Source organism: Schistocerca piceifrons, chromosome X (genome assembly GCF_021461385.2).
Source record: "Schistocerca piceifrons isolate TAMUIC-IGC-003096 chromosome X, iqSchPice1.1, whole genome shotgun sequence".
NCBI classification, from domain to species: Eukaryota; Metazoa; Arthropoda; class Insecta; order Orthoptera; family Acrididae; genus Schistocerca; species Schistocerca piceifrons.
Genome location: NC_060149.1, coordinates 254543940 through 254568338, shown reverse-complemented (window position 1 = coordinate 254568338; position 24399 = coordinate 254543940). Strand labels below are relative to the sequence as shown.

Here is a 24399-nt window from a genome sequence, read left to right as displayed (position 1 = left end):
CCGGCGGTTTCAGCACTGCCTGCTGTACATAGTCCTGGCTCCGGGGATGAGGTGGAGATCCTCGCCTCTGCCACGGATCTCGCCCTCACGGAACCCTTGGGGGCCTCTCCTATGGACTCAGCTGACTCTCCTCCGGTGGCGGCAGTTGGCTCTGAAGCGCTGTCTGCCTCTTAGTCGCATTCACGCCCTCCCAGTCCCTTCCTGCTTCCATTCTCCAATGGAACTGCGGCGGTTATTTCCGCCGCCTGCCTGAGCTCCGGATGCTTCTGAGTGATTCCCCTGTTCTCTGCATTGCTCTGCAGGAAACTTGGTTTCCTGCACTGCGGACCACTGCCTTTCGCGGTTATCGGGGATACTATAAGAACTGTGCTGCCTGTCAACGAGCGTCAGGTGGGGTTTGCCTCTTTGTTCACCACTCTGTCTGTAGCTCGCCAGTACCCCTTCAGACGCCTTTAGAGGCCGTTGCTGCCAGGGTTGAGCTCTCGCCGGCTATTACTGTTTGCTCTGTTTACATTCCTCCGGATGGGGAGCTCCCCCGACATGTCTTGGCTGCGCTGCTGGCTCAACTCCCGCCACCACTGCTTCTTCTGGGCGATTTCAATGCCCACAACCCTCTATGGGGTGGGACTGTCTCTGATGACCGCAGTCGGGCTGTGAAGCATGTGTTGGCTCAGCTCGACCTTAGCCTCTTGAACACCGGTGCTCCCACGCATTTCAGTGTGGCCCATGGCTCGTTCTCGGCCATCGATCTCTCTATTTGCAGCCCTGGACTTGTCCCATCCCTCCACTGGAGAGTGCATCCTGACCTGTGTGGTGGTGACCATTTTCCCATCTATTTGTCACTGCCCCAGTGTCATTCTTCTGGGCGCCTGCCCCGCTGGGCTCTCCACAGGGCAGACTGGCCGGCTTTTACTTACGCTGCAACCATTGAGTCTCCCCCACAGGGTGACATTGACGAGGTGGTCCGTGTTTTAACCACGTCCATCATTTCAGCGGCCGAGGCTGCCATCCCCCGATCTTCTGGCCTCCCTCGGAGGAAGGCTGTACCCTGATGGTCACTGGAGATTGCTGAGGCTATTCGCGACCGTCGGCAGGCTCTCCAGCGTCATAGGCGGCACCCGTCTCTCGAGACCCTCATCGCCTTTAAGAGGCTCCGTGCCTTGGCCCGTCATCTTATTGCACGGCGTAAGCAGGAGTGCTGGGAGAGTTATGTCTCATCCTTGGGCTCCCATGTCTCCCCCTCGCTCGTGTGGTCCCGGATCCGGCGGATTTATGGATACCAGACCCCTATGGGTGTCGCTGGGCTCTCCTTGGACGGCGCTGTCTGCACGGACGCTGCCGCCATTGCTGAACGGCTTCCCGCGCACTTTGCTCAGAGCTCTGCAACTGCATCTTATCCCCCCGCCTTTCGCTATCTAAAGGAGCGAGCCGAGCGGACGCCGTTCTCATTCCACACGCGTCGTTCTGAAAAATACAATGCTCCTTTCAGCGAGAGGGAATTCCTCGCTGCCCTCGCCGATTGCCCTGATACAGCACCAGGCCCAGACTGCATCCACGCGCAGATGCTGAAGCATCTCTCCAGGGACTGCCAGAGACACATTCTCGCGACATTTAATCGCATTTGGAGCGAAGGCGTGTTCCCGTCGCAATGGCGAGAGGGTGTTATTGTCCCCATCTTGAAGCCCGGTGCGGACCCACTGGCGGTGGACAGCTATCGTCCCATTACCCTCACCAACGTTTTGTGCAAATTGCTCGAACGTATGATGGGGCGGCGTTTGTGTTGGGTCCTTGAGTCGCGCGGTCTCCTCGCTCCATCCCAGGGTGGCTTCCGTCGGGGCCGGTCTGCAGTGGACAATTTGGTGCGGCTGGAATCTGCTGTCCGTACGGCCTTTGCCCGACGTCAGCGTCTCGTTGCTGTATTTTTCGATCTGCGGAAGGCGTATGACACCACATGGAGGCATCACATCCTCGCCACGTTGCATGAGTGGGGTCTTCGTGGTCGGCTCCCGGCTTTTCTTCAAAGCTTTTTATTGCGCCGCTCTTTCCGGGTGCAAGTCGGTGCCACTTCTAGTTCATCTTATATACAGGAAAATGGGGTCCCGCAGGGCTCAGTGTTGAGCGTCTCCTTATTTCTAGTGGCCATTAATGGTCTGGCTGCAGCAGTGGGGTCGTCGGTGTCTCCTTCTTTGTATGCTGACGACTTCTGCATCTCATTTAGCTCCACGACTAGGGAGTCGCCGACCGCAGGCTGCAAGTCGCCGTTCGCAAGGCAGCATCATGGGCTCTGACTCATGGTTTTCAGTTCTCTGCAGCCAAGACTCGAGTTATGCACTTCTGCAGGCGTCGGACGGTCCACCCTCATCCTGAACTTTACCTCGACGGCCACCTGCTTGAAGTGGTGGACACTTGCCGCTTCTTGGGACTCGTGTTTGATGCCCGGCTCACATGGGTTCCTCATGTTACTCAGCTGAAGCAAAAATGCTGGCGGCACCTCAACACCCTCCGCTGCCTTAGCCACACGTCTTGGGGTGCAGATCGCTGCACGCTGCTGCAATTGTACAGAGCCCTTGTGCAGTCCCGGCTTGATTATGGGAGCCTGGCCTATGGGTCTGCGTCACCCTCAGTGTTGAAGTTGTTAGACCCCATACACCACTGTGGGGTTCGGCTTGCCACTGGCGCTTTTCGCACTAGCCCCATGGATAGTCTACTGGTGGAGGCCGGGGTTCCCCCGCTGCGGATTCACCGCCATCGTCTGCTCGCCGACTATGCTGTCCATGTGCATTGCTCGCCAGGCCATCCCAATCGTCGCCTGCTTTTCCCTGCCATGATCCTCCATCTGCCCGAACGGCGACCTAGGTCTGGGCTTTCCGTAGCTGTCCGCATCCGGTCCCTGCTGTTGGAACTGGGGTCATTCCCTCTTCTGCCTCCCTTCCGGGTCCGTGCACCTACGCCTCCCTGGTGTTTGTCCCGGCCGTCCGTCCGTCTGGACGTGGCGCAGGGACCCAAGGACTCGGTTCCGGCTGTGGCCCTCCGTCGCCGTTTTCTTGCACTCCTCGCCTCATTTCCGGGCTGTGAGCCTGTCTACACTGATGGTTCCTTGGTTGATGGTCGCACTGCCTACGCTTTTGCTCATGCTGCCCATGTTGAGCAACGCTCCTTGCCAGCTGGCTGCAGTATTTTTACTGCAGAGCTGGTGGCCATCTTACGCGCTCTTGAGCATATGCGTTTCTGCTCAGGTGGGTCCATCGTCATCTGCAGTGACTCCCTGAGCAGCCTTCAGGCCATCGACCGCTGCTATCCCTCTTCTCCTCTGGTGTCCTCTATTCAGGAGTCTGTTTCCGCCATTGCCCGTTCTGGTCGTTTGGTGGTCTTGGTTTGGACGCCAGGTCATGTTGGCATCCCGGGGAACGAACGTGTTGACAGGCTGGCCAAAGGGGCGATCGACGCCCCAGTTTTGGAGATCGGCCTCACAGCTCGCGATCAGCAGCTGGTGTTGCGCCGTAAGGTGCTTGGGGTGTGGTCTGCTGAGTGGCGAGGCATGACAGCACCTAATAAACTGCGGGCTGTCAAGGAGACGACCAATGTGTGGCGCTCCTCCCTGCGGTCTTCTCGCAGGGATTCTGTTATCCTGTGTCGGCTGCGCATCGGCCATACATACCTGACGCACGGCCATCTTTTGCGTCAGGAGGATCCCCCCCTGTGTCAGTGTGGGTCCCGGCTGACGGTCGCCCACATTTTATTGGAGTGTCCCCGACTGCGCACCCTCCGGCAGTCTTTTAATCTCCCAGGTACTTTGCCTTTGGTTTTAAGTGACAATGCCTCCGTGGCTGATGACGTTTTAAATTTTATCCGTGGTAGTCCTTTTTATTGTTCCATTTAGGGAGGTCCTGCTCCTTTCCCTTTGTGTGTCTCTTGTCCTCGAGTGTCTCGTATTTGATTGCAGATTTTAGTGTGTCGTCGGTTGGTTGAGTCTTTCCCTTTTTTGCTGTCGTGGTCCGTCAACCAGTCTCCGGTCATCTTCTTTTGTTCTGTTTCTTTTGTCTGGTGTCTTCATGTCTGTCGTGTTCGTTCCCGCATTTGTGTTCTTTTAGGGCCTGGGGGGAGTCTCCTTCCCCTTGGTGCTTTACCTGCTTCGTGCATTTATGTCTCGCCTGTTTTTGGAATGGGGGACTGATGACCTTAGCTGTTTAGTCCCCCTTAAACATCCCAACAACCACCACCACCACCATGTCAATTATGTTTCATTGAATGGTTCGCGTGCTGACGCTTGTTGATGGCCCAGCATTGAAATCTGCAGCAATTTGCAGAACGGTTGCACTTCTGTCACATTGAACGATTCTCTTCAGTCGTCGTTGGACCCATTCTTGCAGGATCTTTTTCCGGCCACAGTCATGTTGGAGATTTAATGGTCTACCAGATTTCTTACATTCACAATCACAGTAAACTCTTGAAATGGTCGTATGGGAAAATCCCGACTTCATCGCTACCTCAGAGATACTTTGTCCCCTCGCTCATGCGCTGACTATAACATCGTATTCAAACTCGCTTAAATCTTGATAACCTGCCTTTGTAGCAGCAGTAACTGATCTAACAACTGCATCAGACACTTGTTGTCTTATATAGTCATTGCTGACCACAGTGCCATATTCTGCCTGTTTACGTGTCTATATTATCTGAATATGCATGCCTATATCAGTTTCTTTGGCACTTCTGTGTATTACAGTAAATGTATCCTTTGTTCTGTGAAGGTATTCTATTTTTGATCTGGACTTTAATTAGCACAAATACCATGATTTGAACTGCAATTCATGCAATTTCTGCCAACGTTTCCACAATTTCTAATGAAATTTTGACATCATTTGAATGAATATCCAGGAAATTAATTAATAACACATATGTAGGTCTTTAGGAGAAGTAGGTGATTTCGGTTGCATACCACATATTCTTGTGTCCTCTTTGCAAGGTTGAAGACATTAATTGTATTCCACATTACTGTGGAAACCGCACAAAGACAGATGCTATCAGCAAGCATATAAGAAGGAAACAGAGACGATTTTAATTCAGTTTTATCTACGATGTTAACACTTAGTGATACTGTAGAGACAACTACAAATTATAATGGATTTTAAATGAATTGCAGATTTGAACAATTTTGTCAGAGATACTATCAACAGAAACTGAAATTTCCTTTACAGATTACCATTTTATCCTCTTACCAATGTGACATTAACCAAGGCTATGAACCACCCATATTGGGCATGTGCTGTCTGCTACAGCAACAGAAGGGGTGTACATTTCTCTAGCTGCCTGGTGAACTAGGAATTTGGCAGAGTTCAACAGTTTTTAATACTTGCAGTGTGTGAAGGGTGTATACAACCTGGGACAACCGGGAGATCCGGGATAAACCCAGGAATTTTTTCATCCGGGAGAAAACTGGGAAAGACCTGGGAATTTTTTAGAATTCTGGGAATTTTTCGTTGTGTTAGTTTTCAGTTAAATTTTTGCAATTTTGACTGGTAAGAACAGATACTCTAACAAAGGATATTACTGTATCCCGCTACTGCAGAATAATACTGCAGCATTAAAACATGAATGAGAGAAAAAAAACACTAAAATAAAACTTAAATTGCTAAGTAAATGTGCCTTATAAAATAACACAGTGCACGTACAAGCGTCTGCCAACAGCAAAATATGTCAAAGACTTTAGGAAGACTGTGCAGTGCTTCAAAACAACAAATTACCTCCGGTGAGCATGACGTCACAACTGCTTACATTAGATTCATATAAGCAGTTACGAGCGGGTCATGCATGCATGCAGTTGAGTCGCATACGTGTAATACTTTCCCCCTCTTCTGGCTACAGAAGTGTGGCTGTTAGCTGTGTAAACAGCAGTTGCAGCAAACTACCACATGGGGTACCCGAAAAAATTTTACTGGCATGGCCAAGCTGCCAGATTCACTCGTGTGCAGCAGGCCTGGATCTAGTGGGAGGGGGGGGGGGGGGGCAACAAACCGGGTGTCTGAACCTGGCAGCGATTTCGGGGGGAGAGGGCAAATTCATATTCTTGAGGAGAAAAACCTGGTTTCACAAAGCACCTAGCATCCAGCGCACGTCGGGCTATCGATTATTCATATGATTTTGAAACACACCTCTGCTGGTTTTTGGATACTTTTGAACACAGCCTTTAAGTTGATTTTTGAATGAATTGTAAGTTGATTTTTGAATGCATGCATAGTGAACATGAGGTCTCTGCCAGGGAAACCCTTGTCACATCTAGAAATGAACTTTCCCACAGACAAAATGGGATGGGGCTATACGAGCTGATCAGAATAAAGCTGAACCGGTGAATGCCAACTGCTGCTTGTTTAAGTGGTTGATTCGGTTTGCAAATGTTCAGCACTGTTATAATTACTAGTGAAACCCATAGAGTCAGACTACCAGAGTGGAAATAAATAACTAACAGGAATAACAGGTAAGAAAGACTATGTATTATCTTCTCGTGTAGTCCGGGCTAGCAGCATTGTACGAACATGTAACAACGCCTAACCAGAGAATAATTGCAGGATAACTAAACCGGTGATTATGGCAGGGTTAGTAAAGTTAACCAGAGAACAAATTTTGACAGTGGTAGGAATAGTTACAGAATTAGCGATGACAACCTTGTTTGTTAGAACGAGGAAGGAGAAGAAATGGGGATATCACACAAATATGGAAGAATATAACAATTCCAAAATTATACAAAAATTTTGTTCTACCACTTTTCGGTCTCGTGCATAAGAAACTGTAGCGTATGAATGAAATGTGAAACTATTTACTAACATAAAGCTTTTTGATTTAGCAGGCCAAATAGGTATTTCGTATTGGTACTTCGTGAATTATATTGTTGTACTATAAAAATGATCATTATTGCCAAAACAGTCTTGCTTATTTGATGTGGTTACAATTGCTGCAATATTAGAAAGGCCTATTTCATTTTATCCAGCACATGGTGACAAAATAGAAGTAATCAGATAGAGAAACCACAACAGTGTTGGGTCCTTTTTGTATTAACAGCTTTTTCAGTATTAGACGACGACATTTTGATTTTTCATGTAGCAAAACGTTTGACGAGCTTTGATGAGGTAATAGTTATTTCGCAGAAAGGAAAATGCACCATGTAAAGCTGTAGCAAGATCAGAGAGAAAAATCGCGAGGACCTAAGTATTGAAGAAATGTGTACTGTCTTGCCTATCTCTTGTCTTTACTGGTTTTAGGTATCCTATATTTAATTTTATGTCACATAGAAGAGTAAGTTATTAGCTAATAGGCAATAAAGAGACCACATTTTCTGAAGAGTTCTTGTTCTCCTGGTTACAAATAATCCCATCCAGTATTAATTGCGATTTTTTAATTTATTTATTTAGTTTATTTTTAAAAGGGGGCAAGATGTCAAACCGGCCAACTGGGAGCAGGAGAGACACTACAGGCCATTTTGATTTTCACTGTCCTGAAATAGTTTGATGGCATCCATTACAAAATATACACGTTTGAATTCCACAGAGTGGTATAAGAATGTTGTTTGAAGAGGCGTGACACTGCACTTTGGTACACTTAAGGCCAAATAACATGTCTTACATTTCCTCGAAGATATATGTTTTATGTCTCTGACTCTCCAGAAAGACGTGCGCTACAAAATGAACTTATTTTTGAAAAGTCTTCTTTTTTCTAAATTTGTGCTGTTCTGATATGCAGAGCAGTCAGAGTTATTATGGGAGTGGGTAGTCTCCGTGTGACGCATGTTTACATTTACTGACTTTTTTCGTTTCCTCTTCATTTACTGCTATCACATCAAATGAAAACAAGATAGATTTCTATATGTGACGATATTAACTGTTCTCTAAAGAACAGATACCATTGATGACCTTGCAGCTTCTCTAGAATAAATGATAATTAATTGAAACCCTCAGCTGCCGACAGGTGTTGTGGACATACCTTGATGGGGACAGCAGTTTCAGCTATCTAAATTTAGATTTCCATGGTTTGTAACTATTACTTTGTCAGTGAAGCACACTTTTCAAAAACATACTATAGCATCTCCTGTGTTGCTGATCAAACTGCCAAAACTATATACAACATTTGAAACCATATCCGTAGAGCGCCTGATATATTGACGTACAAAATGGTTGGAATTTATGTTGTTGCAAAATAAGAATGACTTACATATGGATAAGTCCACAGTCCATGCCAACACATCTCGTTCTATTGTTTCACCATATGGATTGATAGGCATCATACCCAGAACAGCTTCTTTGCGTGCTCTGTCATATGTAGTTCTTATCCACTGTTGTTCATGTAGCCCATTCCCACTAGTGTCCTGATAATGTATGCAAATACGTGACATGACAGACATTGGTGGTGAAGATAGAGATCCGTATACTGTTGTACTGTTCTGCCAGAATTTCTGTGACACTGATCATATCTAAGTAGCTTATTTAACTTCTCATTCATGTACACGCCAGCACACAAAAAAATATTGAAGTAGAAATAAGGTGTATTATAGTAGGCAGGTTGATATATGACATTTCTTATTATTTCTGCAACGCAAACAACTTAAAAGGACAAAAGCTTTGATATAATGAAAAGAGGCTGGTAGACAACCTTGTTTGTTTGTGTGTAAATGAAATAACAGATATCAGCCATTGTTGCTCTCATTTTGAGCACATTTTGCAGATACTTTTGGAAAAGTTACAAAGTTAAACTTAGCAAGCATTACGTAATTGTTATCGTAAATAGTTTAAAAAAAGGGGGGGGGGGGCTGTAATAAAATATATCTAGCTGAATTTCTCAGTTGATGCAATAGTTAAGATTGTAAAGTACAACACAAAATTGAATGCCTCTCTGTTTGCTATCATATGAGATGTGGCAATTAAATAACGAGAGTGGTATCAGGAATGTGATTTACTGCAAATGAAGTTACAACTAATTTTTATCCCCTTCAACATACATCCCTCCCCTATCTATACACCACTGCATGTGTGTGTCTTCCATTGTTCAAAGCTGTGCTGTAGGTCACCACTTTGACTCCCTCTCCCACAACTGTGCTGGTTTTTCTTCTGCCTCTTCAACAGACTGAAAATGTGTTCCCAACAATGTACTTTTTACTTTTGGATACAGATCAAAGTCACACAGAATCAAATCTGGTGAATATGTAGGCTGTTTGAGCACAGGAATCCTCTTGTCCACAAAAAAACTGTTTCACAAATATGGCATTGTTGACTGACGCATTGTCCTTATGCAGAATCCACGTTTCATTCTTCCACAGATGTTTAATTCATCATGCAAAAGTTGTCTTGCTGTCTCTTTGTTCATGTTCATTGAATGTTTGTGATCATCCAAATACTCAGACATTGACTGTTCCTCAGAACTTTCCGAATGTTGCTTCAGTTCTTGAACTCGTGGATTCACTAGGGCATTCCTCATTTTGTATCTCATTCTGACCTTCTGAAAACCGTTCGCACCATTGAGAAACTTGCATTCGTGACATAGTATTATCATCATACTTGTCCCTTAACAAATGAAAACAATCTGTTGACGACTCTCTCTCTCTCTCTCTCTCTCTCTCTCTCTCTCTCTCTCTCTCTCTCTCTCTTTCTTTTTCTCTCTTTAACACACTGCTCTACAACCAAAACTCAGAAGCAGACTAAGGCAGATAGGGTTCAAGGTCAACTGTATTCCAATACCAGCCTTGTCCCATGTGGCTGCACAATAGGAGATGCTGCACAGTTGTGTTATTTAAGTGCCACACGTTATATACTGAAAACCTCATTTTCATTCTGTGAACTGTTCACAAAATAAAAAGGGTGTTACATTTTATGCGATTCTCAATGCATATGTGGAAAAAAAGGATTTGTGTGTGTATTTGTGTTTACTTCAGTCCTCCAGTAGCATCACAGTTCAGAATACATGTTTAACTGTAGGTCCCCACCCCCACCCCTTATACCTGACTGGGTAGATCACTTATAAAGATTCTAGGAGGGCACAAGCATGCCAACTCCAAAAGACCAATCATAGTAAAAAGGTCTGTGGTATTCAAATAAACTTTAAAGTTGTGGCAAGAACTTCTGTTCATTCTATGTATAAATGGCCTTCCATCTTACACTGATGTAACAAAAATAGTGCTGTTTGCTAGTGATAGAAGTATCATATATTATCTCCCTCATAGCAGGGTTTCAGAAACAAGAAACCAACAGTAGCTGCTATATATGACTCTATATACAATCTTGCAAAAATTGTGGATGCTAAAGGCAAATAACAGGAATACTCCTAGACTTAACGAAAACATTTCACATGGTTCCAGAATGAAATTTTCACTCTGCAGCAGTGTGTGCGCTGATGTGAAACACCTGTACAGATTAAAACTGTGTGCCTGACTGAAACTCAAACTTGGGAACTTTGCCTTTCGCAGGAAAGTGATCTACCAACTGAGCTACCCAAGTACACTCACAACCTGTCCTCACAGCTTTAATTGTGCTAGTGCCTTGTCTCCTACGTTCCAAACTTCTGTGCTTGAGCAATTGCTCGCAAAAGGCAAATGTCCTGAGTTAGAGTCTTGGTCCAGCACACAGTTTCAATCTGCCAGGAAGTTTCTTTTCACATGGTTAACTACACTGTTCTCCTTAGGAAATTTGAAAACTTTTGCATTAGGGGATTATCAAATGAATGAATTCAGTCATTCATATTCAGCCATAGACAGAATGTTAGCATAAGATTTTGGACAACAAAACTAGATTAGTCTCGGAGTGCATGTGAAAGACAGCCTCAGTCATCCTGGTATTGCACAAAGGTCTGCCGTGGGACCATTTCTTCTTCTTAACTATGGGAATGACAAGATATTAAATATTGCAGCCCACAAAATAATTTTATTTACTGATGACACAACAGTTATAATAAAAGCTGACAAAATTTAGGATCTTCGAGAAAAAATGAACAGTCAGTAAACAACTCAGTGACTGGTCTCACTTAACCCAGCTAATTATTGTTAACAATAAAACAGTAGTCACCAAGATTAAAAAATGTGCATGCTGCCACTAGCTAGTTAATAGTTTAGGATTGATGTGTGGGGATTGTAAATTGTGGTTTCACTGTGGTGAATGCAGTGGGACAAAAGAAGGCATTTCTAACGAGGCTGTCCCATGGATCTGTAGTTACTGTGTAAACAGGAAGAGTGTAGAGTTAGAGGTTAAGATTTTTGCCATTAAGGCAGAGATTGAGGCTGCAAAAATTGAATTATAGCATATCAAGGGGTGGGAAGACAGTGAGGTATGAAAAAAGATAACAGGAGAGGGGTGAAAAGGGAGTAGTTTGTGAAGAAGTTCGATTGACCTGTAGAGGAAAGAAGGGTGCTGCAGGTTTCAGAAGACAGGTCAGAAACTAAGTTCAGGAAGGAAAAAGGTCTTGCTGCTAGGAAGCAGTATGGGAATTGTGTCGGCCAATATATGCAGGAAAACTGAGGATTAAGGTAGTAGGTCACAAGTATTGTAAAACCTAGCGCTAGCCTGGGTCATATGATAGTGGATATTGAGGAACTGATTAGGGATCTAAGTGAAAAGAACCAGGGTTTGATAATTTGGGGAGCAGGCAACAGCCAGGCAAAGAATCAGGAGTGACCTGGAGAATCTACAGGCAACAACATCACACACAAACATGGGCTTTGTTGAGGTTCTGCAGTGGCATGATAGACCTTGGATGAATGAAGCCATCGGGTGAGTTAATCTGGAACTGATTGATTTGTTGTTGACTTGGGACGGAGCTCTCTTTAGTATTATGCCAGTTGCTGCTGTTGGGAGATGAGGGTTATACAAGACACGGCCTACACAATAACAGGAAGGGGAAAGATAGATTATCTGAACTGACAGCTAAACATGGGAGGAGGGAGGGGGGAGTGGAGGAGTGTGGACTTTGCCACCAATTGCAGAATTCCTGTGATTATAGGTGCGAGACAAGTTTTTTTTTAGTTGCCTCATTCAAGTTGACTGCTTTGAAATGGGTCCAGATAAATGGTCACACTTGTCTGAATAACCTTATCATCATGCTTTGGAATTTTAAAGGACTGAAAAACAAAAGTAAAGAAAGTCTTGTCTGTTTACACAGTCTCAAATGTCAAAAGTAATTGGATGTATTATGTCTGCCTGAGCGTCCTTTCAATACAGGAATCCCTTTGTGTTGAACTTGGAATACCATAAATTAGCAGTACATTTCTTAATGAAAATAAGGAGATTGGAGGAGTCGTCATGTTTGTTGGAAATAACATTAAGTTCAAATCTTTTGATACCAGTGGTTTCTCCTTAGATCAACAATCGGATGTCTTTGCATGTGAATTGCTGCTACCAGAAAATTCATTTATAGCTGTTACAGTATATAGATTCCTACTGGGAAACTTTCAAATATTCTTACAAAAATGTGAGTCATTATTATTCTGTCTAGACAGATGTTAGTAATTACTGACCAGTCTCACGACTTACCTCCTTGTGGAATGCTCTGGGAAGAATTGTGTGTGTAAGAACCTTAGCATACCTGTCTCAGAATTTAGTCGGCATCAATTTGGATTTCAGAAGGGGGTCTCCAAAGAACATACTGCCTGTCAGTTCACCAATTATACAAATTTTAATGACAAAATATTACCAACTTTTTCCTGTAACTTGATGAAAGCATTCGATTGTTTAGTTCACAGTATTCTCCTAGAGAAGCACATATATTGTGATTTTGTAGATCATGCTGGTAAATGGTCTACATGTTTACAAGTGCCACAGAGATCGATACTGGGTCCACTGTTTTTGTTATATATAAATGGTCTTCCATTATATATCCAAGAATCAGATGTAGTTTGCTTTGCTGCTGTTACAAGTATAATAATCACAATATTATGAAAAGGATATATTGCCACTCACCATATAGCAGAGATGGATAAATGAGTAGTGTTTTGTGTGTGTGTGTGTGTGTGTGTGTGTGTGTGTGTGTGTGTGTGTGTGTGTCGGCGCGCAAGTTGGTGACTCTTCTATATGGTGAGTAGTAGTGCATTCTTTTCATAATATTGTCATTATTCCATCCTGGATTTTTCATTGTTTAAGTATAATAATCAAGCGTAACAGAGTAACTCCAACACTTGAAACTGTAAGTAATATTTTCTTGAAAATTAACAATTAGTTCTCTCCCAATGGACTGTCACTGAACTTAGCTGAAACACAATATATGCAATTCAGGCCTGACCACAGGATTACAAATAATGTGTGAGAGTAAATCAATAAATGAAACAGAATCTTTGTAAATTCTTTGGTGTTTATTTTTATATGAACGTGAGCTGGAAGTCACATGTTGCAGATCTCCTTAAATGTGTTAGCTGTGCAACTTTTGCATCACTGATTATATCAGATTTTGGAGATGCAAGTGTAAGAAAAAGTTGAATTACTTTTCCTACTTTCATTCACTAATGTCTCACTGCATCCTATTCTACTCATTGGTGAAGAAAGTGTTCGTTGCACAAAAGCAAATAATAAAGATAATATGTGGTGTCCACCCAGAACCTCTTGTCGACAGCTCTTTAAACAGTTGAGGATCTGACAACCTCCTCACAGTACATTTACTCTCTTATGAAGTTTGTTCTCAGTGAATCACATTCTGAAAACAACAGTAACATTCGTAAATATAATACTAGAAGGAGAACTGATATACACTATACATCACTGTCATCGTGTAGTACAGAAAGGAGTGAGGTATTCAGCCATAAAAATCTTTGACCACTTACTGAGTGATTTTAAGAATTTACTTGATTGTAAAATAATTTTGTGGATAGTAAAATTAAATTAAAACACAAACTGAAACCACATGTGCTGGATAACTCCTCCTGCTCCATAGAAGAATTACTAAATAGATAGTATCTTCATGTGGTTTGATTATATTTATTAAATTTTGTTGTAGATAAAGATAAAAAAATCTAGTTATATAAATGGCCAGCTTGTAACAACGTTTTCATAGAGAAAATGTGGTTCATTTTAAAACCTGCTGACATGTTTTGTGTCATAGCAAGTTTTTGCAAATATGATTCATAGGACATATAAAAACCTAAACTATACAGGGTGGTCCATTGATAGTGACCGGGCCAAATATCTCACGAAATAAACATCAAATGAAAAAACTACAAAGAACAAGCCTCGTCCAGCTTGAAGGGGGAAACCAGATGGCGCTATGGTTGGCCTGCTAGATGCCACTGCCATAGGTCAAACGGATATCAACTACGTTTTTTAAAAATAGGAACCCCCATTTTTTATTACATATTCATGTAGTACGTAAAGAAATATGAATGTTTTAGTTGTACCACTTTTTTTGCTTTGTGATAGATGGCGCTGTAATAGTCACAAACGTATAAGTATGTGGTATCACGTAACATTCTGCCAGTGTGGACGGTATTTGCTTCATGATACATTACCCATGTTAAAATGGACCGTTTACCAATTGCAGAAAAGGTCGATATCATGTTGATGTATGGCTGTTGTGATCAAAATGCCCAACGGGCATGTGCTATGTATGCTGCTCGGTATCCTGGATGACATCATTCAAGTGTCCAGACTATTCGCCGGATAGTTACGTTATTTAAGGAAACAGGAAGTGTTCAGCCACATGTGAAATGTCAACCACGACCTGCGACAAATGATGATGCCCAAGTAGGTGTTTTAGCTGCTGTTGCGGCTAATCCGCACATCAGTAGCAGACAAATTGTGCACGAATCGGAAATCTCAAAAACGTCAGTGTTGAGAATGCTACATCAAATCGATTGCACCCATACCATATTTCTATGCACCAGGAATTGCATGGCAATGACTTTGAACGTCGTGTACAGTTATGCCACTGGGCACAAGAGAAATTACAGGATGATGACAGATTTTTTGCACATGTTGTATTTAGCGACGAAGCGTCATTCACCAACAGAAGTAACATAAATCAACATAATATGCACTATTGGGCAACAGGAAATCCACGATGGCTGCAACAAGTGGAACATCAGTGGCCTTGTGGCGGGATAATGTACGGTGTGGCATTATGGGAGGAAGGATAATTGTCCCCCATTTTATCGATGGCAGTCTAAATGGTGCAATGTATGCTGATGTCCTATGTAATGTTCTACCGATGTTACTACAAGATGTTTCACTGCATGACAGAATGGCGATGTACTTCCAACATGATGGATGTCCGGCACATAGCTCGCGTACGGTTGAAGCGGTATTGAATAGCATATTTCATGACAGGTGGATTGGTCGTCGAAGCACCATATCATGGCCCGCACGTTCACCAGATCTGACGTCCCCAGATTTCTTTCTGTGGGGAAAGTTGAAGGATATGTGCTATCGTGATCTACGAACAACACCTGAAAACATGCGTCAGTGGATTGTCAATGCATGTGCGAACATTACGGAACTACTCGCTGTTGAAAGGAATGTCGTTACACTTATTGCCAAATGCATTGATGTTGACGGACATCATTTGGAGCATTTATTGCATTAATGTGTTATTTACAGGTGATCACGCTATAACAGCATGGGTTCTCAGAGAAAGTTCACAAAGGTACATGTATCACATTAGAACATCCGAAATATAATGTTCAAATGTACCTACGTTCTGTATTTTAATTTAAAAAACCTACCTGTTACCAACTGTTCGTCTAAAATTGTGAGCCATGTGTTTGTGACTATTACAGCGCCATCTATCACAAAGCGAAAAAAGTGGTCCAACTAAAACATTCATATTTCTTTACATACTACACGAATATGTAATAAAAAATGGGGGTTCCTATTTTAAAAAAACACAGTTGATATCCGTTTGACCTGTGGCAGCGCAATCTAGGGGGCCAACCATAGTGCCATCTGGTTTTCCCCTTCAAGCTAGACATGTTTTGTTCTTTCTAGTTTTTTCGTTTGATGGTTATTTCATCAGATATTTGGCCCGGTCATGATCAATGAACCACCCTGTATACCTGAGCAATAAACGGTGGGCAGGTCCAGCCACAGTTGCAGGCAACAGCTGCACCTTGAGTAACACATCTTTAACAAACAAACCATCCTTCAAATAGCTTATTTATCTTGGATATGAATAGTAATTGATTATTTGTCTTTGGTATGAACTGTACATCATTTTGGCAAGATTACTGCCAAGAGCTAGCATTTTGGCACACCTACACTCATTGTTGGAAGTACTGCAAACAGCTGAGTATTCTTTTGAAAGGTGAGTGTATTTGTGTATGCCACAGTTGCTTCAGGTGATTGTAAGTTTAGTTTCATGAACAAAATAATTATGCAAGATAGTTTAGGCATTCCGTATAATCTGTTGGAAGCAAAACAACGTCATCTGAATTCAGCAAAAGTGATCAAAATTTTGAATCAACCATTCCTGAGTGGCTTGAAGATGCAGCTCTTTTTGATCAGGAAGATGACAGTGATTCAGACAGTGATAGTCCCCAGGATAATGATTCTGCATCTTGTAGCATTTCAAGTGAAGATAGCCAACAGAAGTGCTGATTTCTTTATTGGTCATGATGGAACTGAGTGGATTAAAGCAAAATTTGAGTACACAATGTCATGGAAATTGCACCTGATTCAATAAGAGATGGTGTAACTGTCACACTAAGAAAACGTGGGACTATTACACAAAGAAGGAAGAAAATGTGCATTGTACTAGTTTAGAAGGTAGGTACATTGTTATCAATAAAAAATTGGCAGAATATTAAACTTAGAAAATGAATTTTTTGCAGTCTGATCACAAAAACAAACCAGTGTTGCTTCAACTACAGTGAAAACACTAACAAAGACATTGAGAGGAATCTCAACAAATACTAGAACGGAAAATTTTGCACATTTCCTGTCATTTGAAGAACTATTGCAGGAAAAGATTACAGCAGTGACAAAATGATGAGGAAATTCCATCAGAGATGAAGGTCTCATAGTCCAGAGAAGTTTCATCTTAATCATTTGACTATTTGGTTTTGAAGACAATTTGACAACAGTAGGTTATGTGCCCAAAAAGAGCAAAAGTGTCATCCAGTTCAGTTCTCTGCACCACGGTGCCATGGTAGATGAAGAACGTAAAAAGAAGCCAGAGAGAATTTTATTCAATAATAAAACTAAATCAGGAGTTGATGCTCTTGACCAGAAGGCATGTACATTGAAATGCAAGTGACAGTCAAGAGGATAGCCTTTTGATTTATGGACAAATGTAATGGATGTAGCACCTATAATTATTTTCACAGCAGCATCCTAACTACCAGGAGGACAGATCTGATAAATGGAGAATTTTCCTGAAGGAGTTAGGGTAAGAAACAGTACATCCTCATGTGGAGAAAAGGGTCAGCAACACACCCCTCCAGAAGAATGTTTTACAAGCCATGGCACCTTTTAGAGTTACTCGCCAACAACTGAAGGTTCTGGAAATGGACTATCACAAATATATGATGTTTTGTGTGCCCACATTGGTTACACAAAAAAAATATCGTCAAACATACCGCAAATGCACATAAAATATTTGTAAGAACATTGTGTCAATAAAGAGAGAGAGAGAGAGAGAGAGAGAGAGAGAGAGAGAGAGAGAGTGTGTGTGTGTGTGTGTGTGTGTGTGTGTGTGTGTGTGTGTGTGAGCTGAACTCCTGGTGTAAGGCCAGTAAAACTGAAAGTTTGTTATCTCAGGATAATTATAACCTAATTTATGATATTGTTTCATATCCTAAAATGAAGGTCACAATATCATAATCAATACTTTCATTTTCACTCCTCCAAGCCCATTGTTATGTGATAGTTTTGTGTTAATATATAGCTTTTGTTCTGATGTAGCAGTCTTATAGACCCCCCCCCCCCTCATGAATTTTTGAGAGTCCAGGCACTCGTGCCTCCAAAGATAAAGGTGACGCATAGATCGACTGACTTATTGACTGCCAAATGACAATATTGGATAGAGACTAGAGGGCTGTTCTGGCATGTGATCAGGTGTAGTTGTGTTACATTTCAGTGATAAAATAAAGACCAAATAAAATTAAAAACAAGACATCTATTTTATTTTAGAGGAATATAGGCGTGAGGAAATTCAAGTGTAGGCTTGATTCTTAAACAATTTGGGCTGGAGGGGGTGTAGGAATTACCATTATCGATTGAATCTTGGACAGAATATCAAGGCTTGTTTTAAAAATAAGCAAAAGGTATACTGAAACATAGTAAGGAGGAGGAAGAAGGAGAAGTAGTCTATGATGAGTTAGAGGGGCTAATAAATGGTAACAGCTCACTGTAGATGATTATGATGATGGTGATGATAGTGGGAGTTTTGTGAAGGTGAATTTAGAAGAGGGAGGTGAAAAAGCCCTTTTCTTTTCTGGATATTTATTAGACATAGAAAGAAACAAAATATAAACTGAAATACGTCAAAAATAAAAAGGTAAGTAGGATATAAAATTTTCTTTAATGGTTTCGATGTTTGTTCACTATTCTTGCATCAAGTCAGTTGTGGAATAACATTTACCAAAGTAGTTTTGTCATCATAAGGCTTGATCAGCTGGTTTAGTGGATTTTGGTCTCGTTGAAAAATACAAAATATTGATGACAAATAGAATAGATTCAACAAATTTGTCCACTAATCGTGGGCATGCTGAACTAATTACCTTTATCAGACACAAATCCTCATCACCTGTACCACCAATTAAACTGTTTAAGAAGTATTTTTGGTAAAAGTTTTGTGAAGACAGCATTGTATTCCGTGTAACTTCAGGATGAAATACTTCTTTATATACAGTTGAAGCCCTGATATTATAAGAGATAGCCATTTAGTATCTCTCCCCCCCCCCCCCCCCCCCCAATTCCAGAATGACTTCACAAGATAGTGTGGTTATTATATATGATCTAATATTCATTATTTTTACTTTGTGTCTGTTTCAGATCCCAGAGTTTATCAGAGATATTCCTTTTTTAATCCGCAACTTCACAGCAGATTTTTTTTCTGTGAGAGGGCTCTTCTATCTCTTCCAGTTGCGAATGGGTTTCTGCATTAGTGTTGCAATTGCATACTTGTTGTCACCACTGGACATAATTCCTGAATCTGTTTATGGCATTTTAGGTTTGGTTGATGATCTTTTTGTTTTTGTGTTATTGTGTATGTATGTAAGTGTTGCATATCGTGGACTTGTTCTGAATGATCCATTCCTGCCTCACAGATACTAATTGTAATTCACTTACTATTGCATATGAAGACTGTTACAGTAAGTGTTCTCTGTGTTCTGTTTACTGGCATGATTGATTGTGATACTAGGGACAGAGACTTGAAATCTTCATCTGACCAGTTTGTCAAAATATTATTATAGGTTTGCTCAAAATATATGTATATATTATTTATCCATGCTAAACTGCAAAACTGTGATAAATTAAAGCTGATATACATTGCATCTAAATATTTTTAATACAAATTTACTGAATATATCTTTAGTTATACTTGATCTCTCTCTCTCTCTCTCTCTCTCTCTCTCTCTCTCTCTCTCTCTCTTTTTCTCTTTTTTATGTTATGTTGATGTTCAGCTCTCAGGAGTTTTGTCATGTGGTCTTATTGAAATGACACTATGTTTTGCTGTCAGAATCTGCTCATGTACTGAAGTAGTAGAGGTAAGAGGTTAATCTTGTTGTAATTCTCGCTTTCTTGACCTTGCATCGTTTTATTATAACTGTGGACCAAGTTTCAGTGGGCAAGGTTTCTCTTGCTATGTGTAACCATTGATTGATTAATGGTTGTTGACCTATTGACATATGCAGTTAACAGTATTGACAGTGAGCGAATGTCAAATGACGGAATTCCTGCTCTACAGATTCATGCCTGTAGCACATGACAGATAGAAGTTGAAATATACATGAACTGAGTAATAGCTAATCAGAGTGAAGAACTGTTGAATTTATTGGGCCACAGTGTACTACCTGTATTGGTAATACTTCTCCCCAAGTATGGAAAATTGGGACAGAAAGAGTGATGATGGAGAAACTGTTCGTGCATTTGTAGTAACTGATGATACTGCAGAATGCTTTAGAAAGATTAAGAAGGTTACAGAGAGAACTCCTGAACGTTGTACTCTTGCAGATTCAGAACAGAAAACGTAAATTATTCCTGCATTATGTAATATAAGAAAAATATAGCACTGTGATATTATTTGGTTGAGGATTTCCTGTTTACTAGAAGGAAATAAATAACGATGAAGGAAAGAGTTTTAAGTGACTTACGTTGTTTGATTTTTTTGCTTTGTGTGTGTTGTTATGGAGTAGCTCCCATGATGATAAATTCATTGACTGAATATGTCAGTAAATATTTGTCAGACTTGTTTAGTAAACAGAGGTGCATGATCTGTTTTGTGAACCAATTTATTTATTATTTGTAACCATAAATTAAATAAATGAGATACTGAAAATGCATTATTTTCTGCACATGCCTCCTATCTTTTAAAACTTTGTGCCTTTTGAGTGCATAGCAATGATTACACATAGAGGGAACTTCTGTCTGTGTCAGATAGCCAGAATGTTCTAGACCATGTGCTGTTTTCCAATCATATACTTAGATTCAGTTCTTGAAATATTTCAGAATTTTGAAGGTGAATGAGGAGCGAGAGGAGTTTACACCTTCCCCAGTCCTGGCACTGCATGACAACAATGCCAAGAAAGAAAAACTTACTGTTGCTAGCAGTTATATGATAGGCACAGATCTAGTGTAAATCTAAAAAGGTACTGAAAATATGACTGCCTTAGCTACTCTTCAAGTCATCGAACAATTCCTGTAAAATCAAGGAGTACCACCTTGCTGTTATTTTGGAGATCAGGAAATCCAGTCTCTATTTCCATAGTAGACTATTAACAATCGTAGTGGAATAGTACTCTCTATTTTGATTGACAAGCCTTGAGGATCTATCAAAACAACTGACAAAATGGGCCATAAGAGTTGAGGTTATAACGCCAAAATGGAGTCCAAAATTGACACACACATCCGAATTCTGTCTTTCATTGAACAACCAGCATAGGTAACATTCCAGTCATCACTATAGTAATAGCTATCGCTGTATCTCTGGAAGTGCAAAAAATTACGTCTTGTAGATCTTATTTCAGAGATAATATGTATCAATATGATTTTACAGGAATATGTATCAAACATACCTACAACTATACTTCAGAAAACACACTGCAGTTATGAATATTTAGATACAAGGCTATCAGTACATTGCCTCTCCAGGCATGTAATGCCTTGCTTAATCTCCTTAAAAATGTGACTCATAAGAGGTTTAAGGAAAACCCTTTTTACACACTTGAAGACTTAAGACTGTTAAGGAAATTCCTTTATTTCATAAATCAGAGCATCTTGTTACACAGCTGTCAACAGGGTAGGTCTTTCATTGGCATACTACCACACCCAGTGACCTTTAAAAAATTATCTTAATTCCCCAATTTTAGAAATACAAACTGCCACTGGTGTATAATTATTATTGTGGTCTTCAGTCCAAAGGTTGGTTTAATCCACCTCTCCATGCTAGTCCATCCTATGCACATCTCGTCATCACTGTATAACTACTGTAACTATGAGGGTTGACTGAAAAGTAATGCCTCCACTTTCGTAACTCTTCAACAGTAGGCATCATTGGTATGTGGCAGGTACTGTTTGTTCCATAACCTCTTCTCTACAGCACCTGTTGGTGGGAAGCCTTAGCAATGAACGGCTGTGTTGTTACAGTGTAAAGTATGGAACACTGCGCAAATGGTCAGTCAATGCTATTTAAGCAACATGCAGTCATTGAACTCTTGACAGCAGAAGGTGTCACCCCAAAGGAGATTCATCAGAGAATGAAAGCAGTTTATGGTGATTGTGTTGATGTGAGTACTGTGCGTCGTTGAGTGAGTAAGTTTAAAGATATTGAAGCGGGAACATCTGACTTGCGTGAGAAACATCCTGTGACAGCAACCACCGAGTTTCACAAGCAAAATGTTGACAGATTGATTCAGGACAATCATCGTATCACTCAGAGAGAAATTGCAAGCACAATCGGCATTTCACAAGAACATATGGGTCACATTAGTGCTTTGCTTGGCTATTGGAAGATCTGCGCACAATGGGTACCTCAGGTGCAGACTCCTGAAATGAAAGTGAACAGACTTGAAATTTGCCAAGAACTCCTCTCGCGTTACAAGAATGAAGGTGACGCATTTCTCCATTCAATTCTGATAGGAGATGAAACATGGGTGCACCATTATGACCCAGAGACGAAACATCAGCCTGTGGAATATCAACACAAAGACTCGCCCCAGAAAAATAAATCGGACGCAGCCCTCAGCTGGAAAAATCATGGCCACAGTGTTATGGGAAGCAGATGGTGTTATCCATGTTGATTTTCTTGATCGTGGAACAACAATAAATGCAGAGGGTAACATCACGGTGCTGCGAACTCTGAAACGACAGCTAACAAGGGACCAAAAGTAAAAGGGAAATGGTTTCCTGCAGCATGACAATGCCAAACCACACACTTGACGTGCCACCACAGCAGAACTTCAGAGACTGAATCTCACCACCGTATGGCATCCTCCATACAGTCCAGATTTATCACCGTCTGACTTCCATCTGTTCCCGATAATGAAAGATGATCTGCGGGGACATCATTATGCTTCTGCTGGAGATGTTGAGAGAACTGTGAGACTGTGGTTGCAGAAACAGAGTGTCAACTTCTTCCTCGACAGCTTCAGAAAACTTGTTCATGTTTGGCAGAAATGTATCCAATTGCCTGGTGATTATGTGGAAAAGTGAATATTGGTAATTAAAGATCACATTCTACGGCTCCCTCAGGGCTAGTTACTGGTCCTCATTGTACCAGTACTTTCAGAAATATTAGAACTGTTTATGATCACTCAGCTAAACACTTAATTTAAGAGACCCAATGTTCTGTGTAACAGCCATCCCTTTTGTTGTGAAAGTACCAGTGCATCTCGTGTGGAAATTCTTAGTGAAACAGTAACATCTTTTTGAAACAAGAATGTGTTTCTTGTGTTTTGAAATGTGAATAAACCATGTCTTTTGACATCTTATTAGTAAAATTGAAGTTGACTGTGTAAATATTTCCATTCATCCTACATGAGTATCATAACCTGAGAACCGTTTTTTTTTTTTTTCAATCAGTGATCTGTGTAACACTGGATGATACAACCTGAATTACCTCAAATCACATTACTTCTGCTACCATACTCAAAACAAGAGTGTAATAGATAACGGTTTAGTCCAAGAATGATACTGATGATCTAAGAACAAATCTTACTATGCAACAAAAAGTACAGTGAATTAAATTTCTTCAAATGATTGTATCAAACTGAGATACCAAGACATCCATTTTGGTAACAAAATTAGCACATTGTTGTCAACTGTGTTTATGCAATAATTTTCAGACATCAGTAATTTCTCATCATTACTACTAAAACTTGGGAAAATGTGAAAATGTTAGTTGCATGAGTTCTTGATGCCTCTGAATTTGTCATATCAACCAATCCCTTCTTTTAAACTAGTTGTACCACAAATTTCTTTTTCCCCATTTCAGTTCAGTACCTCCTCATTAGTTATCCAATCTACCCATTTGTACTTCATCATTCTTCTGTAGCACCACATTTCAAAGCCTTCAATTCTCTTTTTATCTAAAATTCTTGCTGTCCAAGTTTTACTTCTGTACAAGGCTACACTCCAGACAAATGCCTTCAGAAAATACATCCCAACACTTAAATGTAACTGAGCAAGGTGGCGCGCAGTGGCTAGCACACTGGACTCGCATTTGGGAGGACAAAGGTTCAAACCCACATCCAGCCACCCTGAGTTTGGTTTTCCATGATTTCCTTAAATCACTTCAGGCAAATGACGGGATGGTTTCCTTGAAATGGCACCGCCGACTTCCTTCGCCATCCTTCCCTAACCCGACAGGACCAATGAGCTCGCTGTTTGGTCCTCTCTCAAACCAACCAACCAACCAACACTTAAATGTATTTTAGATGTTGACAAAGTCCTGTTTTTCAGAAATGCTTTTATTGCTATTGTCAGTTTGCATTTTATATCCTCTGTACTTTTCCCATCGTCAGTTATTTTGATGCTGAAGTATCAAAACTCATTTACTACTTTCAATGTCTCATTTTCTAATCCAATTCCCTCAACATACGTGATTAATATTCGCCTTATAACTTCTTTTCAAGACATTGTCCATTCCATTTAACTGATCTTTCAAGTCCTTTGCCATCTCTGACAGAATCACAATGTCACTGGAAAACTTCACAGTTTTTATTTCTTCTTTCTGAACTTCAGTTCCTTCCTTGGTTACCTTTACTGCTTGTTTGGTATACAGATTCTATA

At 41.3% G+C, this 24399-nt stretch overlaps 1 protein-coding gene across 1 annotated transcript in view; it reads left to right on the top strand.

The window, feature by feature from the left end:
• Positions 1-20418, top strand: part of LOC124721586 (E3 ubiquitin-protein ligase RNF170) — a 118024-nt gene extending 97606 nt beyond the window's left edge. The window contains exon 6 of the mRNA XM_047246635.1: positions 18942-20418. Within this exon, the coding sequence (XP_047102591.1) occupies positions 18942-19223 (282 nt within the window). The 3' untranslated portion in view covers positions 19224-20418. The remainder of the gene's footprint in view (positions 1-18941) is intronic.
• The last annotated feature ends 3981 nt before the right edge of the window (positions 20419-24399 follow it).